At 54.7% G+C, this 18,548-nt stretch overlaps 1 protein-coding gene across 1 annotated transcript in view; it reads right to left on the bottom strand.

Moving 5' to 3' along the window:
• TSPAN11 (tetraspanin 11) overlaps window positions 1–18,548 on the bottom strand; it is a 95,368-nt gene that overhangs the window by 49,364 nt on the left and 27,456 nt on the right. Inside the window, exon 2 of the mRNA XM_075552201.1 lies at window positions 6,415–6,509. Coding sequence (XP_075408316.1) covers window positions 6,415–6,498 — 84 coding nt within the window. The 5' untranslated portion in view covers window positions 6,499–6,509. The remainder of the gene's footprint in view (window positions 1–6,414; window positions 6,510–18,548) is intronic.

Raw genomic sequence — 18,548 nt, 5'->3', positions numbered from 1 at the left:
TGCCTCCAGTCAAGGAAAACGCGGATCCCTGAGTTCTTCCCACCGCCTGGCAGAGCTCCTGGAAGGTTGGGAAAGTTTTGATTATGAGCACAGCCAAGCAGCTAATTAAAATAATAAATTAGAGAACAACATTGCAGGGGCGATGGGAGCTGTGGAATGAAAATGAGGGGGACGGACGAGGCGCATGTGCAAGGAGGCCACATGGGAACGCCCGGTCACAGGCTCTCTCTGGGTTCAGGAAGGAGGCCCAGGGGCTCCAGCGTTTTGGGGCTCCCCGGCTCCGTGATCAACCCTGGGTTCATTGAAACAGAGGGGGCTGGGGACCACAGTGGGGGAGGAGTCAGGTAGGGTGATGGTGAGGGGTGGGGGTCTCAGGTGGGCTGAGTGTTGGGGCAGGGAGGGAGGCACAGGTGGAGGAGGAGCGGGTACCATGTTTGTGTGCATGCATGTATCTCGGGGCTAGCTTCTACCCTCCATCCTCCGCGCATCTGAATATCCATCCCATCGAAGCCCCTGTTTCAGCTTCAACCTCGAACTTCAGGGCCCCAAGTACAAGCTCATCCGAGCAGCATCCCTCGGACCTGCAGGTGGACTTGGGGTGTATGTCTGGAAGGGAACCTTTACTTGCGGGGTGTAGGGGATCCTTATGGACAAGGTCACCCTCTCTGGGGAATGCTGGTGAATTCCCAGGGAGTTTGTGGGCTGTCAGAGATGGAAAGATAGGTCCCTCCACGGGCGACTAGGTTGCTGGATGGTAAAAACGCCACATGCCCTGATTGCTCACCTCAAGGTGGTCAATTCAAACTCAACACAGTCATGTCGCTGAAGCAAGCCCTGGCCATCCCTTTTCCATGGAGACTGTGACCAAGAAAGGCCCATCGTGGGGAGCAGTTCTGCCTTGCCCCGCATGGGGTCGCCGTGAGTCAGCTTGGTCTGGGCTTGGTTTGCAGGTGAAGATGAGCGGGCACTCCAGCCCTTACCGACCTCCGGACGAGGTCACCGCAGGCCCAGGAGACAGCTGCAAGGCTGGAGACGGGTCCAGTGGTGATGAGCACTTGGGGACAGAGCAGCCTCAGGAGCTTCCAAAGCAGGCCGGCTCCCACCAGAGGGCTGGCGCCCAGCTAAACAGGTCCTGGGGACGCTGGGGTGAGACCAGCCTGGGCTGGGGGCAGGCCTATTTTTAACTGGAGGCAGGGGCCAGGTTCCGCTCTGGTAAGGCTCTTGCTGCCCCCTTGCCGATACACCCCCAATCGCTCTCCTCTTTGCTCCCAAAGAAGAGCAGACACTGATGCTCTGACTCGCAGTCTGCACCGGCTGAAGGGGGTGCCCATGGGCAGTCACTGAGCCTGCCACCTGCTCCCTCCTAGGGGACCCAATGGGCTCAAAGTCTTTCCACAAACGGTTTGGGTTTTAGACCTCATGGCCACGCGAGGGTGTAGTCTAAAGAACTCTGATGACCCACAGCCTCCCGGGCCTGCCAGCCCTGCCTCGGCTCCTCTGGCTCCAGGTCTCCAGGTGCTGGCGTGGACACTGAGTCCAGCGCCGGCCTCCGTGACCTTCCTCAAAGTGCTCCCTGCACTGCTCTTTGCAGCTACAGTCAGCGGCCGCTTCCCTGACCTTACCCACTCCGTCCTTCCTCATCCCCGGCTTCTCCCGTATTGTGTCTCCTGGTTTTCCTCCTTCCTCCCTGACCACTCGCTCTCCAGCTCCTCTGTGGGCCCCTCTTCCTCCCACCCCCTCACGGTGACAGCGAGCCCTGGCCTGTCTCTGGGCCTCTCCACGTTTACCACCAGGAGTCCCATGTCCCGGGACCACCCTGAGTGGCAGGCACAGCAGAGCAGTCAGTCGTCCCCCTTAGACTCAGCCCTGGGGTGTCCTCCACATAGGGTTACCTCTTCCCAACTTCCGGCTCCCCGGTACCTCACCTATTTCTGTGGTTAGAGCCACCACCTGTGGTTACAGCCACGGCCTGGGTGGGGACAATCCCTAGTCTGAGGTTCTGCTGAGATCCAGACCCACGAGCTTACTGCCTTCCGGATGTGGCTTCTCAAATACCCCCTCACCCCCACCCCGCCCGCAACATGAACTCGCCACCCAACTCCTTCTGCGTCAGAGGACCCCTCGTGTCTGCCTCTTGTCACAAGAGTTACGTATCCCAGACTCCTCTCTCCCACTTAGCCTCATGCCACCGATGACCTAATCTTGTCAGTACTGCCACCCCCACCCCAGTGCAGCCCCCCAGCTCTCTGATCGATCAGTGCAAAGTCTGGAGAGACCGTCAATCATGGTCATTTGGGGATGGGGAGATGGGGGCCACTTGTCTTTTCTTTTTAGCTCTTTGCAGTATTTGGGGGGTGGTCTAGAATCAAAATGCATATATGACTATTACGATCAGAAAAAAGAACATGTCTCTTCTTTGGACAAGAACCCTACACACATTGTCAGATTCATCTCTGAGAGCGGACAACCTCTGCCCACCCCTCCCCTGCCGGCCCCCAGCTGGCCTTCCACTGCAACCCCTGGCTAGCCCACCGTCTTCACCAACACGCCTTGACCATTCCAGGACATTCTTGCCCAGGAAGATAAAAGCTACACTTTGTGATATTGTGCCTTTCGGGAACTTCACCAAAAAAAACCCCATTTTAAACAAACTGCCGGCTGTTCACTGTGTTGCCCGCATCAATGGACTGTTTGTGCTCCACGATGCTCGGAGACCCTTGCCCTCCTGGGCTTAACAATCCTAAATGACTCCGTCACGATTCTCCCGTCTCCTGGTGTGGAAGACCCTGAGACCACGGACGCCTGCCTCTCTGGGCTGCGCCAAGGCTGCGTGTGGGAGGTAGGGCACTGGCTCTGCCTCCCGGGCTGGCCACGTTGGTGGTGTTTTCAGGGAGCCAGCACTTGACATCTCACATTCAGAGCTATTGCTTAGTGGGTCATGTGTCGGGCTGCTAAGCACAAGGTCAGCAGTTTGAAACCACCATCCGCTTCTCAGGAGAAAGATGAGGCTGTCTACCCGTGTACGGATACACAGTCTCGGACACTGGTAGTTAGATAAGCTGGTGTCAATTTGAGAGGATTGCAAGTGAAGGGGTGGAGTCTGGCCTGTCAATCAAGATATAACCAATGAGGCCTCTGTGTGGGCATGGCCTTCTCCTGAGAATTCTGGGAATTCCTGTATTTCCTCCTGGAGGCAGGAGATTCTCTCTCTCTCTCTCTCTCTCTCTCTCTCTCTCTCCCCCACTCCCTGGAAGACACACTCTACTGACAAGACACATGGAAGTATGCTAGTGCCCTGAGCTGGAGGAGCCCTCTCTCTCTCTCTCTCTCTCTCTCTCTCTCTCTCTCTCTCTCTCTCTCTATCCCCCCCACTCCCTGGAAGACACACTCTACTGACAAGACACATGGAAGTATGCTAGTGCCCTGAGCTGGAGGAGCCCCATGGAGACCCCTGCCAGCGCTGCGATGCTTACATCGCCACTGAATCCACAAGACTTCCCACCCATTGGCCTGGGATAGTCTGCATTCAGCATCATTGCATGTGTTTTATCAGTCTGAAGAGGACTTTATGGACTGGTATCAGACATATGGGCTAATATTGGACTTATGGGCTTGGATTGGACTGGGTTAGGATACCTTCTTAATGTACGATTACCCTTTATAAAAAATCCTCTCTTATACACATGAGTTTCTATGGATTTGTTTCTCTAGGCTACTGGGACCAACACAGACACCCATAGGGGCAGTTCTGCTCCGTCCTGCAGGGTCGCTGGGGTCAGAATGGACTCAATGGCAGTGAGTGAGAACTGCAAGTGATGAAGGAGCCCTGGTGGCCTGGGGGTTACGGGTTTGAATCCACCATCCACTCTGAGGGGGGAAGATGAGGAGCTCTACTCTGTAAAGAGTTAGTCTCAGAAACCCACAGGGGCAGTTTTCCTCTATCCTATAGGGCCAGTGTGAATTGGAATCGACTTGATGGCAGTGAGTGACTGAGTGAGTGAGTGAGTGAGGATCAGCTGCTAACTTAGAGGCGGGTGGTTCGAACCCCCCTTAAGAGAATTCAGGGCCCAGGGTAGATGATACCTTCAGGACCAAGGGTGTGAGGGGCGATGCTGGGAGAGTGGAGGGTGAGTGGGTTGGAAAGGGGGAACTGATTACAAGGATCCACGTGTGACCTCCTCCCTGGGAGAGGGACAGCAGAGAAGGGGGGGCGGGGAAGGGAGACTCCGGATAAGGCAAGATATGACAAAATAATGATGTATAAATTACCAAGGGCACATGAGGGAGTGGGGAGAGGGGAGGGAGGGGAAAAAAAAAAGAGAACCTGATGCAAAGGGCTTAAGTGGAGAGCAAATGCTTTGAGAATGATTGGGGCAGGGAATGTATGGATGTGCTTTATACAATTGATGTATGTATATGTATGGATTGTGATAAGAGTTGTATGAGTCCCTAATAAAATGTAAAAAAAGAAAAGAGGAGAAAAAAATGATTAGGGCAAAGAATGTACAGATGTGCTTTATACAATTGATGTATGTATATGTATGGACTGTGATAAGAGTTGTATGAGCCCCTAATAAATTGTTAAAAATAAATAAATTTTAAAAAAAAGAAAAGAAAAAAAAAGAGAATTCAGGGTTCCAGGGACAACAGCTGAGACAACTCCGTGGGGCGCTGCTGTCACACCAAGAGCAGGGATCGCTCCGTGTTTGTAACCACTTCTCTGGCTCTCAGGGTGAGCCAGCTCTAAAGCAGCAGAGGAGGGAGACCCCTGGGACCCAAGATCTCTGTCTGCACCGGCCAAGGCTGCTGAGACCAGATCCATCAGACACACAGACACTCAGCGGAGCAGCGCGGAGACCATGGGGCACCTTCTTATCTGGCCCCAGCCTGTGCAAGGACAGATAGGGCAAGAGGCGGGCTGGCTTCCTGGTGGGAATGGAGAGAGAAAGAGAGACCTGGTTGCTGGCTGAAGAGACCGATGGCTGTCTCCTTCCTGTTTGCCAATCCTGACGTGCAACCTACTGGCTTCCCTAATACATCCCTTTTGTTGTAGGAACCCAGAAAAGAAACCCCCACAGGACAGCTCTGCTCTGTAACAGACAGGTTTGTCACGCATAGGGAATCCAACTTGAGAACAAGAGCACTGGTCATGGTCCCAGGGATCGCGCTGATGCGGAGACTGTGCTAGGCACATTAACGGGTACCAGCTCAGGGCACCTGCAGACCAACCCCAAGCCCAAGGGGGAGCCAACAGTCTACATTTGACTCTCACTCCTCCCTGCCATCGCGTCAATGCCAACTCACAGTGACCCTACAGGGCCGAGGAAAACTGACCCTGTGGGTTTCCCTGACTGTCACTCTTTACGGAGCAGAAAGCCACATCTTTCTCTGTAGAATGGCTGGTGGTTTCCAATGGCTGACCTTGCGGATCCCAGCCCAACGCAGAACCCCGACGCCACCAGGGCCCCCGCATGTGACTGCTGACCTGAAAAGGAGGCTGCTGGTGCAACTGCCAGCCCAAAGGTCAGTGGTTTGAACCCACCCAGTGGCACAGAACCCCCTCCAGCAGTTAAAGTCTCCCCATTTTGCAGACGCGAAGGCAAAGTCAGAGGGCTGATGTAACTCGCCCAGGTCCATGGCCTTGGGAGTCGGCAGAGCTTGGGTCTTGCTGACCCAGTGTCTGAGCACTTCCCATGCCCCGCCACCTCTCCAAATGCAGCGAGGCATGGCTGAAATACAAGCTACACACATGGCCGTGTCTGGCTATCCTTGGGGGGGGGGCATTGATGGCATTCGGCCCCAAATTGCCCAGATAACTGCTTCAAGAGGGCAGATTCTACGCTCATCCTGGAAGAGCTCACCCTCCTGAGAGGAGTCGCTATAGAAACCATCCCCTGAGCCGGCTGGCATTGGCAGCCCTGCCCCTCCCTACACCCCCCTCCAGGCCTTCAGCCCCCCTGCTCCGGGTCTGGAATGCATTCGCCATGAAAGGCAAGTGGACTTCAGTGGAAAACAAGCAATTTATCAGGCAGTAACATTTCCCGCCAGGCTCTGGTGCAACGAGCTAGCGGGGAGGAAAGAGCCCAAGCCTTTGTACTGCGGTGCTGGAACATGAAGCGCACTGTGAACTGGATGCCGGCGCCATTCAGATTGCCACGCGGCAGGGCCGCCACGCCAACCTGGAGACGAAGTCTTTTCTGCCCCCTCAGAAGCAAAGGCACATATTTGCTTTAAAGCAGGCGGAACTTGCCCATGGGTGGTCTTTGATTTAGAAGAAATCAGCCTCTGAGTGGTGACTCACTCACACACACACACACACACGCGCGCGCGCACACACCCCCCCCCCCCCCCGACAGAGGTGGCTTGAGTCACTCAGTGCTCGGTGAAGGGGCCGTGGGTGCAGGATTCACTTACCCAGAAGAAGAAGTTGAAGACAAAGAGCAGATACTTCAGATAGACCATCAGCCAGTCGTCCTGCTCGCCCTTATAATGGGCCATGGTTGCTGGGCCTGCAGAGAAGACATACATGCTGGGTGCGGGGGACCCCCGAGAACCATCTCGCCCCACTGCTTCCCTTCCCCAGAGTCAGAGCTGGCTGGCAAGGCTCCCTCCAGCTGGTTCCGAAGGCTTAACAGCTGGCTGGGCCCGGTGGGGTTGAAGATGTGGGGTGCAAGCTGGGGCAAAGATAGGGAAGCATAAGGTGCTATGCAGGCAATGGAGGTACATTTGGGAAGAATTTTTCAAACTTTGGCTTTGAAGATTGGTTTTTTTGCCCCCTTTTCAAAACAGGCCCAAGCTACAAATCTTCCTGTAGATTTTGTAGGGCCAGTGGATTCTTGTGCTCTCCCTCTGTCTTGATCAGGACTGTAGGACACACACTGTCTCGTCTCTTACTTCGCGGCTCACACACATTCACACACGGCAAGCTGGTTTTGCCTCGGTCACCTGCCCCGTGCACCTCTGCACACAGAGCTGAGTGATCATTCGGACCATGTGCTGCGCCAGCACCTATCCTGGAAAGGGCCTTGGTAACCAGCTAGGTGCCCCATCTCCTGCGCCCCGACTTCCAGAGGAGACAGCAGACCCAGGCAGGCCTGGTGACTTGAAGGAAGAGGTCCAGGCCACCTGGAATCTGACCCTTGGGTTCAAGCCCTGATTGGGAAGAGCGATTGTACCTGAGGTCAGAGAGCTGGTCTACAGATCCCATGGGAGGTGTTGAGCAGCTCCTGACACACAGCCTGTGCTCACTGGAAGTTAGGTAGTCTCATTTTCAAGGAGCCCTGGTGGCACAGCAGTTTAGTGTTCCTCCTCCCAGGCTGGTGCTGGGTCAGGTCCACAGTGCTTCCCCCGCTGAGACCCGGCTCTGCCTCGCACTTGGGATAGGTAGGTTATTGTGCCAACCTGGCCAATGAACACATGTGGGATTAATGGAAGGGCAGAGAGAGAAATGGCTCGTCGAGCCTCGTCTTTCTTGTCTCTTGCTCTTTGATCATCGGACCAGTGCGAGGCTGCCTTTGCTTGTTCTCTGCCTCAATTTGCAAGTGACACTACCTGTGGGACAGCTAACCCGTGGACTGTGTCACTGCAGTTTGAAATTCCTTCAAGACTTGCTTCGTCACACTGCTGGTGTATATGTTGCTTGAGCTGGGGACTGTTGGACCCTGTCATCTGGCTGAGTGTTGGTGACCTGCCTTGCTGTTTGCTGCCTGTGCTGGGATACCCTGAATCTCTCTACAGAGGACTACCCAGCGGCTCTCAAGACTTGAACGGCTGCCAGTGTATTAGCTGTCTCACAGAAGTGAGTTGCACTGAGCCATTTGTACTGCTCTATAGATTAATTAATTTCTTATGCTACCTATCTATATAAATATATATAAAATCATCATATCCTGGTCTTGTTTCTCTAAAGAACCCCATCTAGCATCCACTCGAGCTCAGGAGCTCAGGAGACAGACAGAAAGGCAGAGGGCAATGAAAGGGTGGCCGTCTTACTTGGTGATTTCTATTTGCAGACCGCAAAGAAGGTAATTTAAGACGTTTTGTCTTCTGGTTAAAAAAAGACAAAACCCATTTTTCTCTGGTTTAGCTTGAGAGGCAGGGTGGTGGAAGGAGAAAGAGAAAGCCCGCAGAGAAGCATAAAGAATGATGATGGACGGAGCCGTGCCTAGATGACTGAGCGTGGAGCTGAGACACATCATCGTAGGCTGCTCTAGCCGGAGACAGGGGTCAGGACCCCCTCGGCCACTGTTAGCCCTCAGAACAGCCAGAGTTGGCTTGGAAGCCTCGGTAAGCCTCTCCTCCCTCCCAACCAGACTCACATCCTGTAGCCCTTTCTAGACCCTGAGCAAACTCACTCACAGCCACTAAGTCCCCTTCGACTGAGAGCGACCGTATGGGACAGGCTAGAACTGCTCCTGTGGGTTTTTAAGACTGGGACTTGTTATGGAAGGAGAAAAACCTCATCTTTCTCCCATGGAGTGGCTGGTGGTTTCAAACTGTTGACCTTGGGGTTATCAGCCCAGTGCACAGCCACTATGCCACCATAGCTCTTTGTAAACCCTGAGGAAAGGACTCCCAAATGCAGAGTAACGTCCCAACACCTGCTATAGGGATTGGCTCCTGTGACACCCTTGCCCTCTTCTATGCGTGTGGTTCTGACTAGCATCTCATTCGGGAACGGGCTATCTGTGTCACGCTAAGGAGGCAGGACTCCTGTAGGGTGTGAGATATAAAAGCGCCTAAGTTGGGGAGCAGCGAAGAGCAGGGGTTAAGAAGATGCCGAGACACTTGGTGATCTCCAAGCAACCAGGAAACAGAAGCCAAAGAGACAAGGCCCTGGAGCTGGCACTCTGATTTGGACGCTAGTAGCCACCAGGCGTGAACATCAGCCCAAGGGCAAGGCTGCTAACAGACCGGCAGCAGTTCAAACCCAGAAGCTGCTCCATGGGAGAAAGAGAAGGCAGTCTGCTCCCGTCCAGATTCACAGCCTCGGAAGCCCTTTCTGTCGGGTTGTGTTGCTTTTGATTCAAGTACGAGAAAACAGATGGCTGCTCGTTTGAACCACTCTCTGGGGATATTTCTGTTATTGGAGCAGTAGCTAACAATGGCACCCTGGCGTCTGTGAATGTGACCTCCTCTGGAAATTGAGTCTTGGACAATGTCAGCAGTTGGGTTACCATCAGATCAAACTGGAGTTGGCTGGGCCCTTTGTGAGAGAAACCCCTCCTGGTAACCCATGTGGATCCGGGCAGCCCCGTGGTTTTCCAGAGGGTGACCGGCTCCTGGAAACTTATCACCAGGCCTTTCTTCTGAGGTGCCATGGGTGGGTCTAACCTTCTAGCTAGCTGACCACTTAACTGCACTACCCAAAAGACCACTACCAGCACCAGTGGGGTCCTTAAGTGACACAGAGAAGTAGACAGATAGAGGAAGACAGATTTATAAAAATTATAAATATTTACTGATAAATATCAAAGCTGAATTTGCACCCCCCTTTTAAAAAGATACAGTGTCTATCATTAGGAATGAAAATTCAAATACCTTCTCCTGGCACCCAGTACATTGAACCCCACTGTATTAGTCTGGGTACTTAAGAAAAACAAATCCACAGAAACACATGTATAAGAGAGAGTTTTATATAAAGGTTAAGTGCGCATCAAGAAAACATCCCAAACCCAGTGCTGCCTAAGCCCACAAGTCCAACATTAACCCATATGTCCAACACCAATCCACAAAGTCCTCCTCCATCTCACAAAACACACACAATGATGCCAACTGCAGGAGGAAAGCCGAGTCAGTGAGCATGTAAGCATCTCAGCGCTGACAGGGGTCTCCACACGGCTGCTCCAGCACCCAGGGCTGCACTGGGGTAAGTCCGTGTGGCTTCTTCTCAGGGATGTCTTGCAGGAAGTGAGCCTCAAGCAGGGAACTGGCTAAGGCAGCTGCACCCTGGTCCGACCATCAGAAAGCAAGAGACCGGAGAACTCGAAAGGCGAGGCTCCCTGAGCCATTGATCCCTCCGCCCTTCAATTAACCCCACCTGTGTGTATCGGCCAGGTGGGCACAATAAACTAACCACCTCACCCACCATGCCGTGAGAGGTAGAGGCATCCAGTTAACTCAGAGTCCACCGACCCACAGGGGCCTGGATGCTCAGCTCTGGGTCTTGGATTCCCACTCTACAGATGATACGCAACCAAGGGGAGAGATCCTGAGGGCGTCCTCGATGAGCTCTCTGGCCGCTGAGCGAGGATCTGGAGGGTCATAAATGGGTGGCAGGACCCATGTTAGGAAGTTGCTGCTGAAGTCTAAGGCAGAGAAAGTGAGTTCTGTCATAGACCAGGGTCCCATGAGGCAGGCCGTGGAAGAGGCAGCCGGGGTAAGAACATGGAGGGGGCTGGGGTCCACGCAGTGGCTGCGAAGGGGAGACCGTATGAGATGGTGGGAGGAGAACCTGTGGGAGCAGGGTGCGGTCCCCGAAGCTGAGGAAACCGAGGCGGTCCACAGTGCCATGTCCTACAGAGGAAGCCTGGTCAAACTAGGCCTGTCAAGGCTCACCTTGACCCAGAGCAGCCTCTGGGAGGACAACCGTGGGTGGGTGCACCAGCCTGAGAGTGTGGAGCGGGAGTGGAGCCCTGGGGGAGAAGGCCGGGAAGAGGATGGGGGAGGCCCGGGGGTGGGGGGGGGGGAGGGCTTATTGTGCTGCTAAGAAGAGAGGCTCAGGCAATCTTTGTCAGTGGGAAGATTCCAAAGCCCAGGCACATAACTCTGAAGTCGCCAGTGACTGGGGACAGGGCTGCTGTGTTGTGTGCGTGCCTCTCTGTCCCACCTCTTGAAGCAAACACCCCTAGGCCATCTCTCCAGATGCTTCCGGAAGGCTCTGCCAGGGGCCACTGGGAGACAAACAGCTGCTCTAATGTATCCCCCACCCCCACCCCTCTAAGACCTCATCTCACCCCAGTTTTCCTCAGCCCTGCCCTGTTTGGTAGAACCATGCAAGGGGTATGGGGCAAGGGGGCAGCAGAGTGGCAGGCAGTAAGGGCTGAAACTGAGCAAGCACATTCTCAGCGGCCCCTCTCCCTGCTGCCAGGGGATGGCGTGACCAGGGCCTCCGACCATCTCCCCTTCATTTCCAGGGGACTTTGAGGAGGGGCTTGTGGTTTCTGGGAAACCGACTGCTCTTTCTAAATGGGTTTTAGGTCTGTTCATAGGTGTTGGGGCGTTGGACTTCCTGAAGCAATTGGAAGTGGGAGGAAGAGGCCCCTGATGGACAAAAGCAGGACAATGGAGGGGGAAGGACAGGCAGAGGCATACTCCCTAGGGATGGCAGTCAACATTGGCCATGGAGTCATGGACAAGCCTAAGTACAAAGAAAAGGCATAACTGTTCCCGGTCTGCCCCCACTGTCTCCCCAGGCCTCTGAACGGCCAGAGACATCCTCCCTTGGGCCCTTTGCTCATGCTGGGCTCCGATCCGGAAACAGCTTCCCCTCTCTGCCTCCTCAAGGGCGGGGCACACCGTGTGTGCTCAACTACAAGGAGCCCTGGTGGACGCGGGAGTTATATAACCCTTTGTCAATTTGAGAGGAGTGAAGGGGTGGAGTCTGACCTGTCAATCAGGCCATAGCCAATGAGGCCTCTGTGTGGGCATGGCCTTCTCCTGAGGATGCTGGGAACTCCGTTGATTTCTCCTTGGATGTGGGAGACACTCTCTCTGCTCACACCCTGGGAGACATGGCAGCTGACAAGACACATGGAATTGCACTAGTGCCCCGAGCTGGAGCAGTCAAGTGGAGACCCCTGCCAGCACTGAGATGCTTACAACGCCACTGGATCCACACGACTTCCCTCCCATGAGCCTGTGATCTTCCTGCATTCAGCATCACTGCATGTGTTTTGTGAGTCTGAAGAGGACTTTATAGATTGGTATCAAACTTATTGACTTGATCTGGACTGGGCTGGGATGTTTTCTCAATATTCAACTGCTCTAGTATATAAAGCTCTTTCTTATACACATATGAGTGTCTATGAATTTGTTTCTCTAGTCCACCCAGACTAATGCAGTAGAGGAGTGGGTTACGTATTGGATATTAATGCTGAATCAGCATTTAGGACCCACCAGTCCGCTCAGCAGCGGAACAATGAGGCTTCTGCTCACATAAAGAAAGACAGCACCAGAAGCACAGGGGGCAGTTCTACTCTGTCCTATAGGGTCACTCGGAGTCAGAATGGACTCGGTGGCAGTGATTTTGGAGTCACGAACCCAAAGGTTGGTGATTCGAACCCACCCAGCTACACTGTGGAAGAAAGGGCTGGTGATCTGCTTCCATGAAGATCACTGTTGTCAGGTGCTGCGGAGTGGATTCTGACTCATAGTGACCCTGTGTGACCCAGCAGGCATGCCCCTGCAGACGTCCCTGGCTGTCATCTTCACTGAAGCCTCAGTGTCACAGGGGTTAAACGTTGGGTGGCTAACGACAAGGTCAGCAGTTTGAAACCACCAGCTGCCCTGTGGAAGAAAGACGAGGCTTTCCACTCCCGTACAGAGCCACAGTCTCAGACACTCACAGGGGCAGTTGCACCCTCGCCTCTAGGGTCACTGTGAGTTGGCAATGACAGTGAGCTTGGTTTGGGGATTTTGTTTTTTGTCTTGGTCATCTTTCCAGAAGTCACGTCCGGTTCCTGCAGAGCTGCTAAGTAGATTTGAACCACAAACCTTTTCAGTCCAACCAAGCGCTTAACCATCGCACCACTAGGGCTCCCAGAAAACCCTCTGGAGCGGTCTGTCCAGGAGCACAGGGTCACCAGGCACGGGGAACCTGGGGTCTGGCTGGGGTTGGGTTCAGCCTCACCACATGCTCAGGGTTCTGAGTGACCCTTCTTGAGGTGACTGCCCCCACAGTATCTAACCCCTGCAGCAATGGGTTCTGGGACCTTCTCTGTTTCTCAGCGCCCTCTCCGTGTGTGTATGTGTGTGTGTGTGTGTGTGTGTGTATGTGTGTGTGTGTGTGTATGTGTGTGTGTGTGTGTGCGTGTGTAGGGGGCGATGGGGACGGTTCACACGGCAAATCACTCAAGGCTTTGACTGGGCCGGGTGACGGCTGTTCGGGCAAGGGACCAGCACCCTTCTTGAGAACTTCCCTTCTTGGTGGGCACTGCTGAGGCAGAGCATTGAGTGCTGGGCTCTGTGCACAAGGGCAGCACCGCCGATCCACCAGCCAAGGGAGAGCGATGAGACTTTCTATTCCTGCCAAGACCGACCGCCTCCGGAACTCTACTGAGCGCAGGCCTACTCGGTCCCACAGGGGTGCTGTGAGTTGGCACTGGCTCTCAGGCAGTGGGTTTGGTTTGCTTTTAGACTAGAGCAGATATCAGAACTGTCCGGATGGCTGGGCCCCACCGGCAGGGCTCCCGATTCCTACGGTCTGGGGTAGGACCCTAGGACTTTGCTTCCAGGTAGGGTGACCAGATTTCTGTGCTAAACCTGGATGGTGCTGAGCAAACGGGCAGCGTGATCACCCGCTGATACTGATTCCCTGGTGTTGGGATCAGTGGACCCCAAACCCCTTGTAGTTCTGAAAGCTCATGGTCCCTGACATGCCACCACCCTGTATCTGAACCTGACTCAACTGGCTAGGGTAGGGCCAGGGCACAAGGCTGGGGGCACAAAACTCATGTGTAGGACACAGCTCCCACCAGAGGCCCGGGGTGTTTGCAGGCAGCCTGGAAAATATGGCGGGGGGTGGGGGGGTGGGGCAGCTTCCCCTCTGGCCCGGTGCTGAACAAAGCCAGGATTCAGGGCAGCCAGCAGGCCTGCGGGGGAGGGGGGCTGGGGGCAAAGTGGGACACACACCATGGGGTAGCTCCAAAAAGCAACCACAAATGCCTGGACGGTGAAGTGATGTGTTGGAGACTCCGATCGGGGCCGGATGCACCATGTCACGGGGTGGCCAGACTCTGAGGAGCATTGTCTCTCCTCCTGCCCCACCCCAGGCGAATGAGTCTCAGCGGGCAGATGAGATGAGTGCAGAGGCCAGTTGACTGGCAGATGTGCTTGGAATTCCCAGAGAGCGGGGCGAGGCTCCAGGGCAGAGTGGGCTGCAGCCAGGCTGCTGGGTGGCAGCAAAGTGGGGCCCTTTAGGGGCTGTTATGGATCAGCAATGGAGCCGTGGTGGTGCAGGGGTTAAAGTGAACACCCTTGAAGAGAGAGGGCCGCCTCAGAGACACTGGTTGAATGGAAAGGGCTGCGGTTCAAACCCACCTAGCAGCTCTGCAGGAACCAGACCTGACGGCTAGAAAGATGACCAACACAGAAACAAAAACCAAACTCACTGCCATCGAATCGATGCCGATTCATAGCAGCCTTGTAGGACAGGGTAGAACTGCCCCTGTGAGTTTCTGAGACTGCCACTCTCTGATTTGAACCTGGCCGCTGCTGTGAGTGACAACAGCGAGGCCATCTGCTCCCATGAAGACTCAGTCCTGGACACCCTCTGGGGGCAGTTCTGAGGTCGCTATGGGTTGGAATCAACTCATTGACATTGAGTTTTTTGAGCACAGATTGAATGGTATCCCCAAGGAGATATGTCAAAGCCCTAAACCCTGGTACCTTGGGACATTACCTTGTTTGGAGATAGGGTCTTAAAGATGTTATCTATTCATGTGAGGTTCTGTCAGAGTAAGAAGTCCCAGGTGCTGACTCTTAGCAACCCCACCGGGCAGAGGCAGGATTGCCCCATAGCGTTTCGGAGGCGGTCAAGTTCAAGAGAGCAGAGAGGTAAGCCTCTTCTCCTGCAGTGGGTTCCAAAAGCCACGTGCTTAACCAGGATGCCAGCAGGGTTCCTTCAAGGAGCTCCGCTGCTGATGGAAAGGTTGGCTGTTTGAGTCTACCTGAGGTGCCTCAGAAGAAAGACCTGGCCACCTCCTTCCCCAAATTGACTGCCCCACAGAGGAGTGCATTTCCATTGTGACGCACAGGAAGTTGCCATGAGTTGGAGATTTTTGTTGTTGCTGTTGTTGTTGTTGGTTTGTTCCAGTTTTGTTTTTCGGTACCAGATAGGGCAGTTCCTAATCCCATCTCATGGTCCCTTGCCCCCAAATCAAAACCAAGCCCACCGTCATCCAGTCAATTCTCCAAGCGATCCCATAGAGTTTCTGAACCCGTAACTCTGTGGAAGAGCAGACAGCTTCATCTTCCTCCCAGCGAGCGGCTGGTGGGTCTGAACTGCCACCCTTGTGGTTTTAGCCATCCAGTGCTGATGTGGCAGCCCCTCGGGGGCTCCTTCCGTGGGGCCCTGTTGTCGGGTGCCTTCATGTCGGTTTCGACTCACAGTGACCCAGCCCTACGCCATCCTCACCACTCTTCTTGTGGGCCCCTGTGGCCGCCACCTCGTCAATCCATCTTGTCGAGGGAGCCCTGCTGGGGTTATGAGCCGGGCTGCTAAGGCAAGGTCAGCAGTTCAAAACCTACAGCTGCTCCATAGGAGAAGATGAGGCTTTCTACTCCTGTAAAGAACCCCAGTCTTACAAACCCACAGGGGCGGTTCTTCCCTGTGGTACCGGGTAGTGAGGAGTCAGAATCTCCCGGATGCCAGGGGGGCTGGTAGCTATTATACCAGAGAGACAGAGGGACCAAGGGATAGAGTTATGATGTAGCTTCAAACCCAGTAACTCCGGGGCTACCGAAATTGAGGGACGAGACAGGATTTCCCTCAGAGACTCTAGGAGGGGCCCAGCCCTGCTGACACTCTGACCTGGGACTCCAGCCCCCCAAACTAGGACATAAAGTGTTTGCTTCTGTTCTTCTAAAGCCCCCCCCCCCCACTCCGCCCAATTGTTGCTTCTGTTATCACAGTCCTAAGACACAAGCAAGGGATGAGGACTTGGGAGCTGCTTTTGTAACCCGAAATCCATGGCACTGTCAGGCCCGGCAGCGCCCAACAAACACCAGGCAAATCTCCCCCACGGGCCCTTTAGCAGCTCCCAGCTGCCACTGGGGACGGGGCACCGGCATGCGAAATGACTTCCAAGCGATATGGAGAGTCCTCAACGAGAGATCTTAGCCAGTCCTGCTGGGAGCACAGAGGCCAGACGTGTGTGTGTGTGTGTGTGTGTGTGTGTGTGAGAGAGAGAGAGAGAGAGAGAGAGAAAGAGAGAGAGAGAGAGCGTCCTGGTGGCTCAGTGCTCACTGCCAACTGAAAGGCTGGTAGTTTGAACCGATCAGTTGCTCCACAGGAGAGAGATGTGGCAGGTAGCAGTCGACTTCCGTCCAGATTTACCATCTCGGAAGCCCCATGAGGTAATCCTCCTTGGACCTGGAGGGGCGCTGAGTCAGAAAGGGCTTCACACACCATGCCTGGTCCGACTTGCGTAGAAGCGAAGAGAAAGGAGCCCTCATGGTTAAGCACCTGACGGCTAACCAAAAGGTCAGCGGTTGGAGCCCAGCAGCCACTCGGAGGGAGAGAGAGGGGGGTCTGCTCCGGTCAGATATACAGCCTTGGGCACCTGGGCCTTCTCTATCCTATACTGTCGGGTCGGTCACTTTGCATTGGCGTGGGCTCCCTGGCAGTGGGTTTGAGGCAGAAGGCAGGAGCGTTCAACCTGGGCCTTGGGGGCAGGTTACTCAGGTGGCCCTCCTGGAGGGCGGCAAGGTGAGCCGGGGTACGGAAACGACTGGCAGGTACCCAGGGACAACCTTTGGGCCACACTTAGGTGAGACTTGGCCCCTCCCCACACACACCCTCTGCCCCCGGTCTCACCAGTCTCTCATTCCCTGTCTGCACCCCTAAAATAAGCTCAGGGTGGGGTGTCCTGACCTTGACTCCCCAGGGGGAGTATCACACAAGCGGGTGAGGGCTCTTGGGGAGCTAAAAGGAAAACAAGCCTTGTGTGTGTGTGTGTCTGTGTGTGTTTACTTTGGCTTTGAAGCCCCAGGCCACAGCCTGCCTCCAGCCCTCCAGGGCAGTAAGGGCCAATCCCCACGTCTGGTTGTCGGCCAGGGAGAAGGCTTGGTCTGCCCAGAGGGAAGGAAGACCCAGCCATGTGGCTGATTGATTTCTCACGAAACCTGCTCGTGGGCCCCGTGTGCACTCTCCCACCCTCCACTCAGACACTTGGCGATGCTTTGGTCCCCCAATACTCGCTCTTACCGAACTGTCACGCACCTGGACCCGTGCCTGGTGGATGGGCAGTGTGCCCTTCTGTCCTGCAGAATAGCTGGAGCCTGGGGCCTCACTGGCTCCTCTGAATGGGACAGCAGGGAGGAATCAAAGGCTCATTGGGCTGAAATCACAGAGTAGAAGCAGGACAGGACCTGGTCTTTTGTCTGCAAGGCCCTGTTCTCATCACGACCACCAATAAGATTTTGATCGGCTGATCTAATCCTAAGGAGCCAGGGGTGGCGTAGTGGTTATACGTGGGGCTGTGATCCGAAAGGTCAGCAGTTTGAAACCACCACCCACTCCATGGGAGGAAGACGTGGCTTTCTACTCCCTGTACAGAGTGACAGTCTGGGAAACCCACAGGGGCAGTTCTACCCTGTCCTGTAGGGTCGCTCTGAGTCCGGAGGGATATAATCATAACAGTCACACCATGATGATGGTGGTAATAATGATGATAACACTTAATAATAATAAGCATTTCCTGAGTGCGGTCTATGGCAGCCCCAGCCGCCCATCAGTGCAGCCTTGCATGTTGCTGTGATGCCGGACAGGCTGCAGCAGAGCTTCCAGCCGAGAGCAGACAAGGAAGAAAGGCCTGGTGATCGTGAAAACGCTGCAGACCACAACGGTCCCGCCTGCCGCCCGTCAGGAAGATGGCCCGACGGAAACCTTCTGTTGTGTTGTGCACGAAGCCGACGTGGGCCAGGGGCTGGCTCAAGGGCAGCTAAAAACACCAACACACAACTGGGTGCCAGGCATGAATTAAGCACCGTGTTACAAGGTCATTTAACAGAGTCCTTGGCTCGGGGGCTGGGGAGTAAGCAGCTGCAGGTGCTACCGTGCGACAGGGCTGGCTGGGTCTCTGGCGAACTGCAGGCAGTTTTTTTTGCTATCACTGTGTTGGTTGGGTGCAGGTCAAAGCCGGACCACGCTCACGGGCTGGCTGCTACTAGAGAGACCTGAACTGCAGTCCCAGCAGTTGGGTCTTTGGTGTTTACTATACCCCAGGAGACACGCTCCCCTGAGTACAGGATTCTGGCTTTTACACGGCTTGCAAACGCCAGCACGCATTCTAATCAGGACCCTTGTCATCTCTGGAGAGAAGTGGTTTGGGTTTTTCTTTATTCTCTGCACTAACACAGACACAGAGGCCCGTGGGCTTCTCGACCTTCTGGGGGGTGAATCCTCACTACAGCCCCATCACAGGCCGTTACAGAGGGGGAAACACACACACACACACACACACACACACACACACAGAAGGAACAGGCCGCACTGTGAGTTGGAGGCAGGTTTCAGAGCAGCTGGCCTGGCTTCATGGGGCTCTTAAGGTGACCACCAGTGTGTCTGCACAGGGCAAGTTTACCCGGGGCATCCCCTGTTCAGGCCT

Source organism: Tenrec ecaudatus, chromosome 6 (genome assembly GCF_050624435.1).
Source record: "Tenrec ecaudatus isolate mTenEca1 chromosome 6, mTenEca1.hap1, whole genome shotgun sequence".
In the NCBI taxonomy this organism is placed as follows: domain Eukaryota; kingdom Metazoa; phylum Chordata; class Mammalia; order Afrosoricida; family Tenrecidae; genus Tenrec; species Tenrec ecaudatus.
This window is presented reverse-complemented; position numbering and strand designations above follow the sequence as displayed.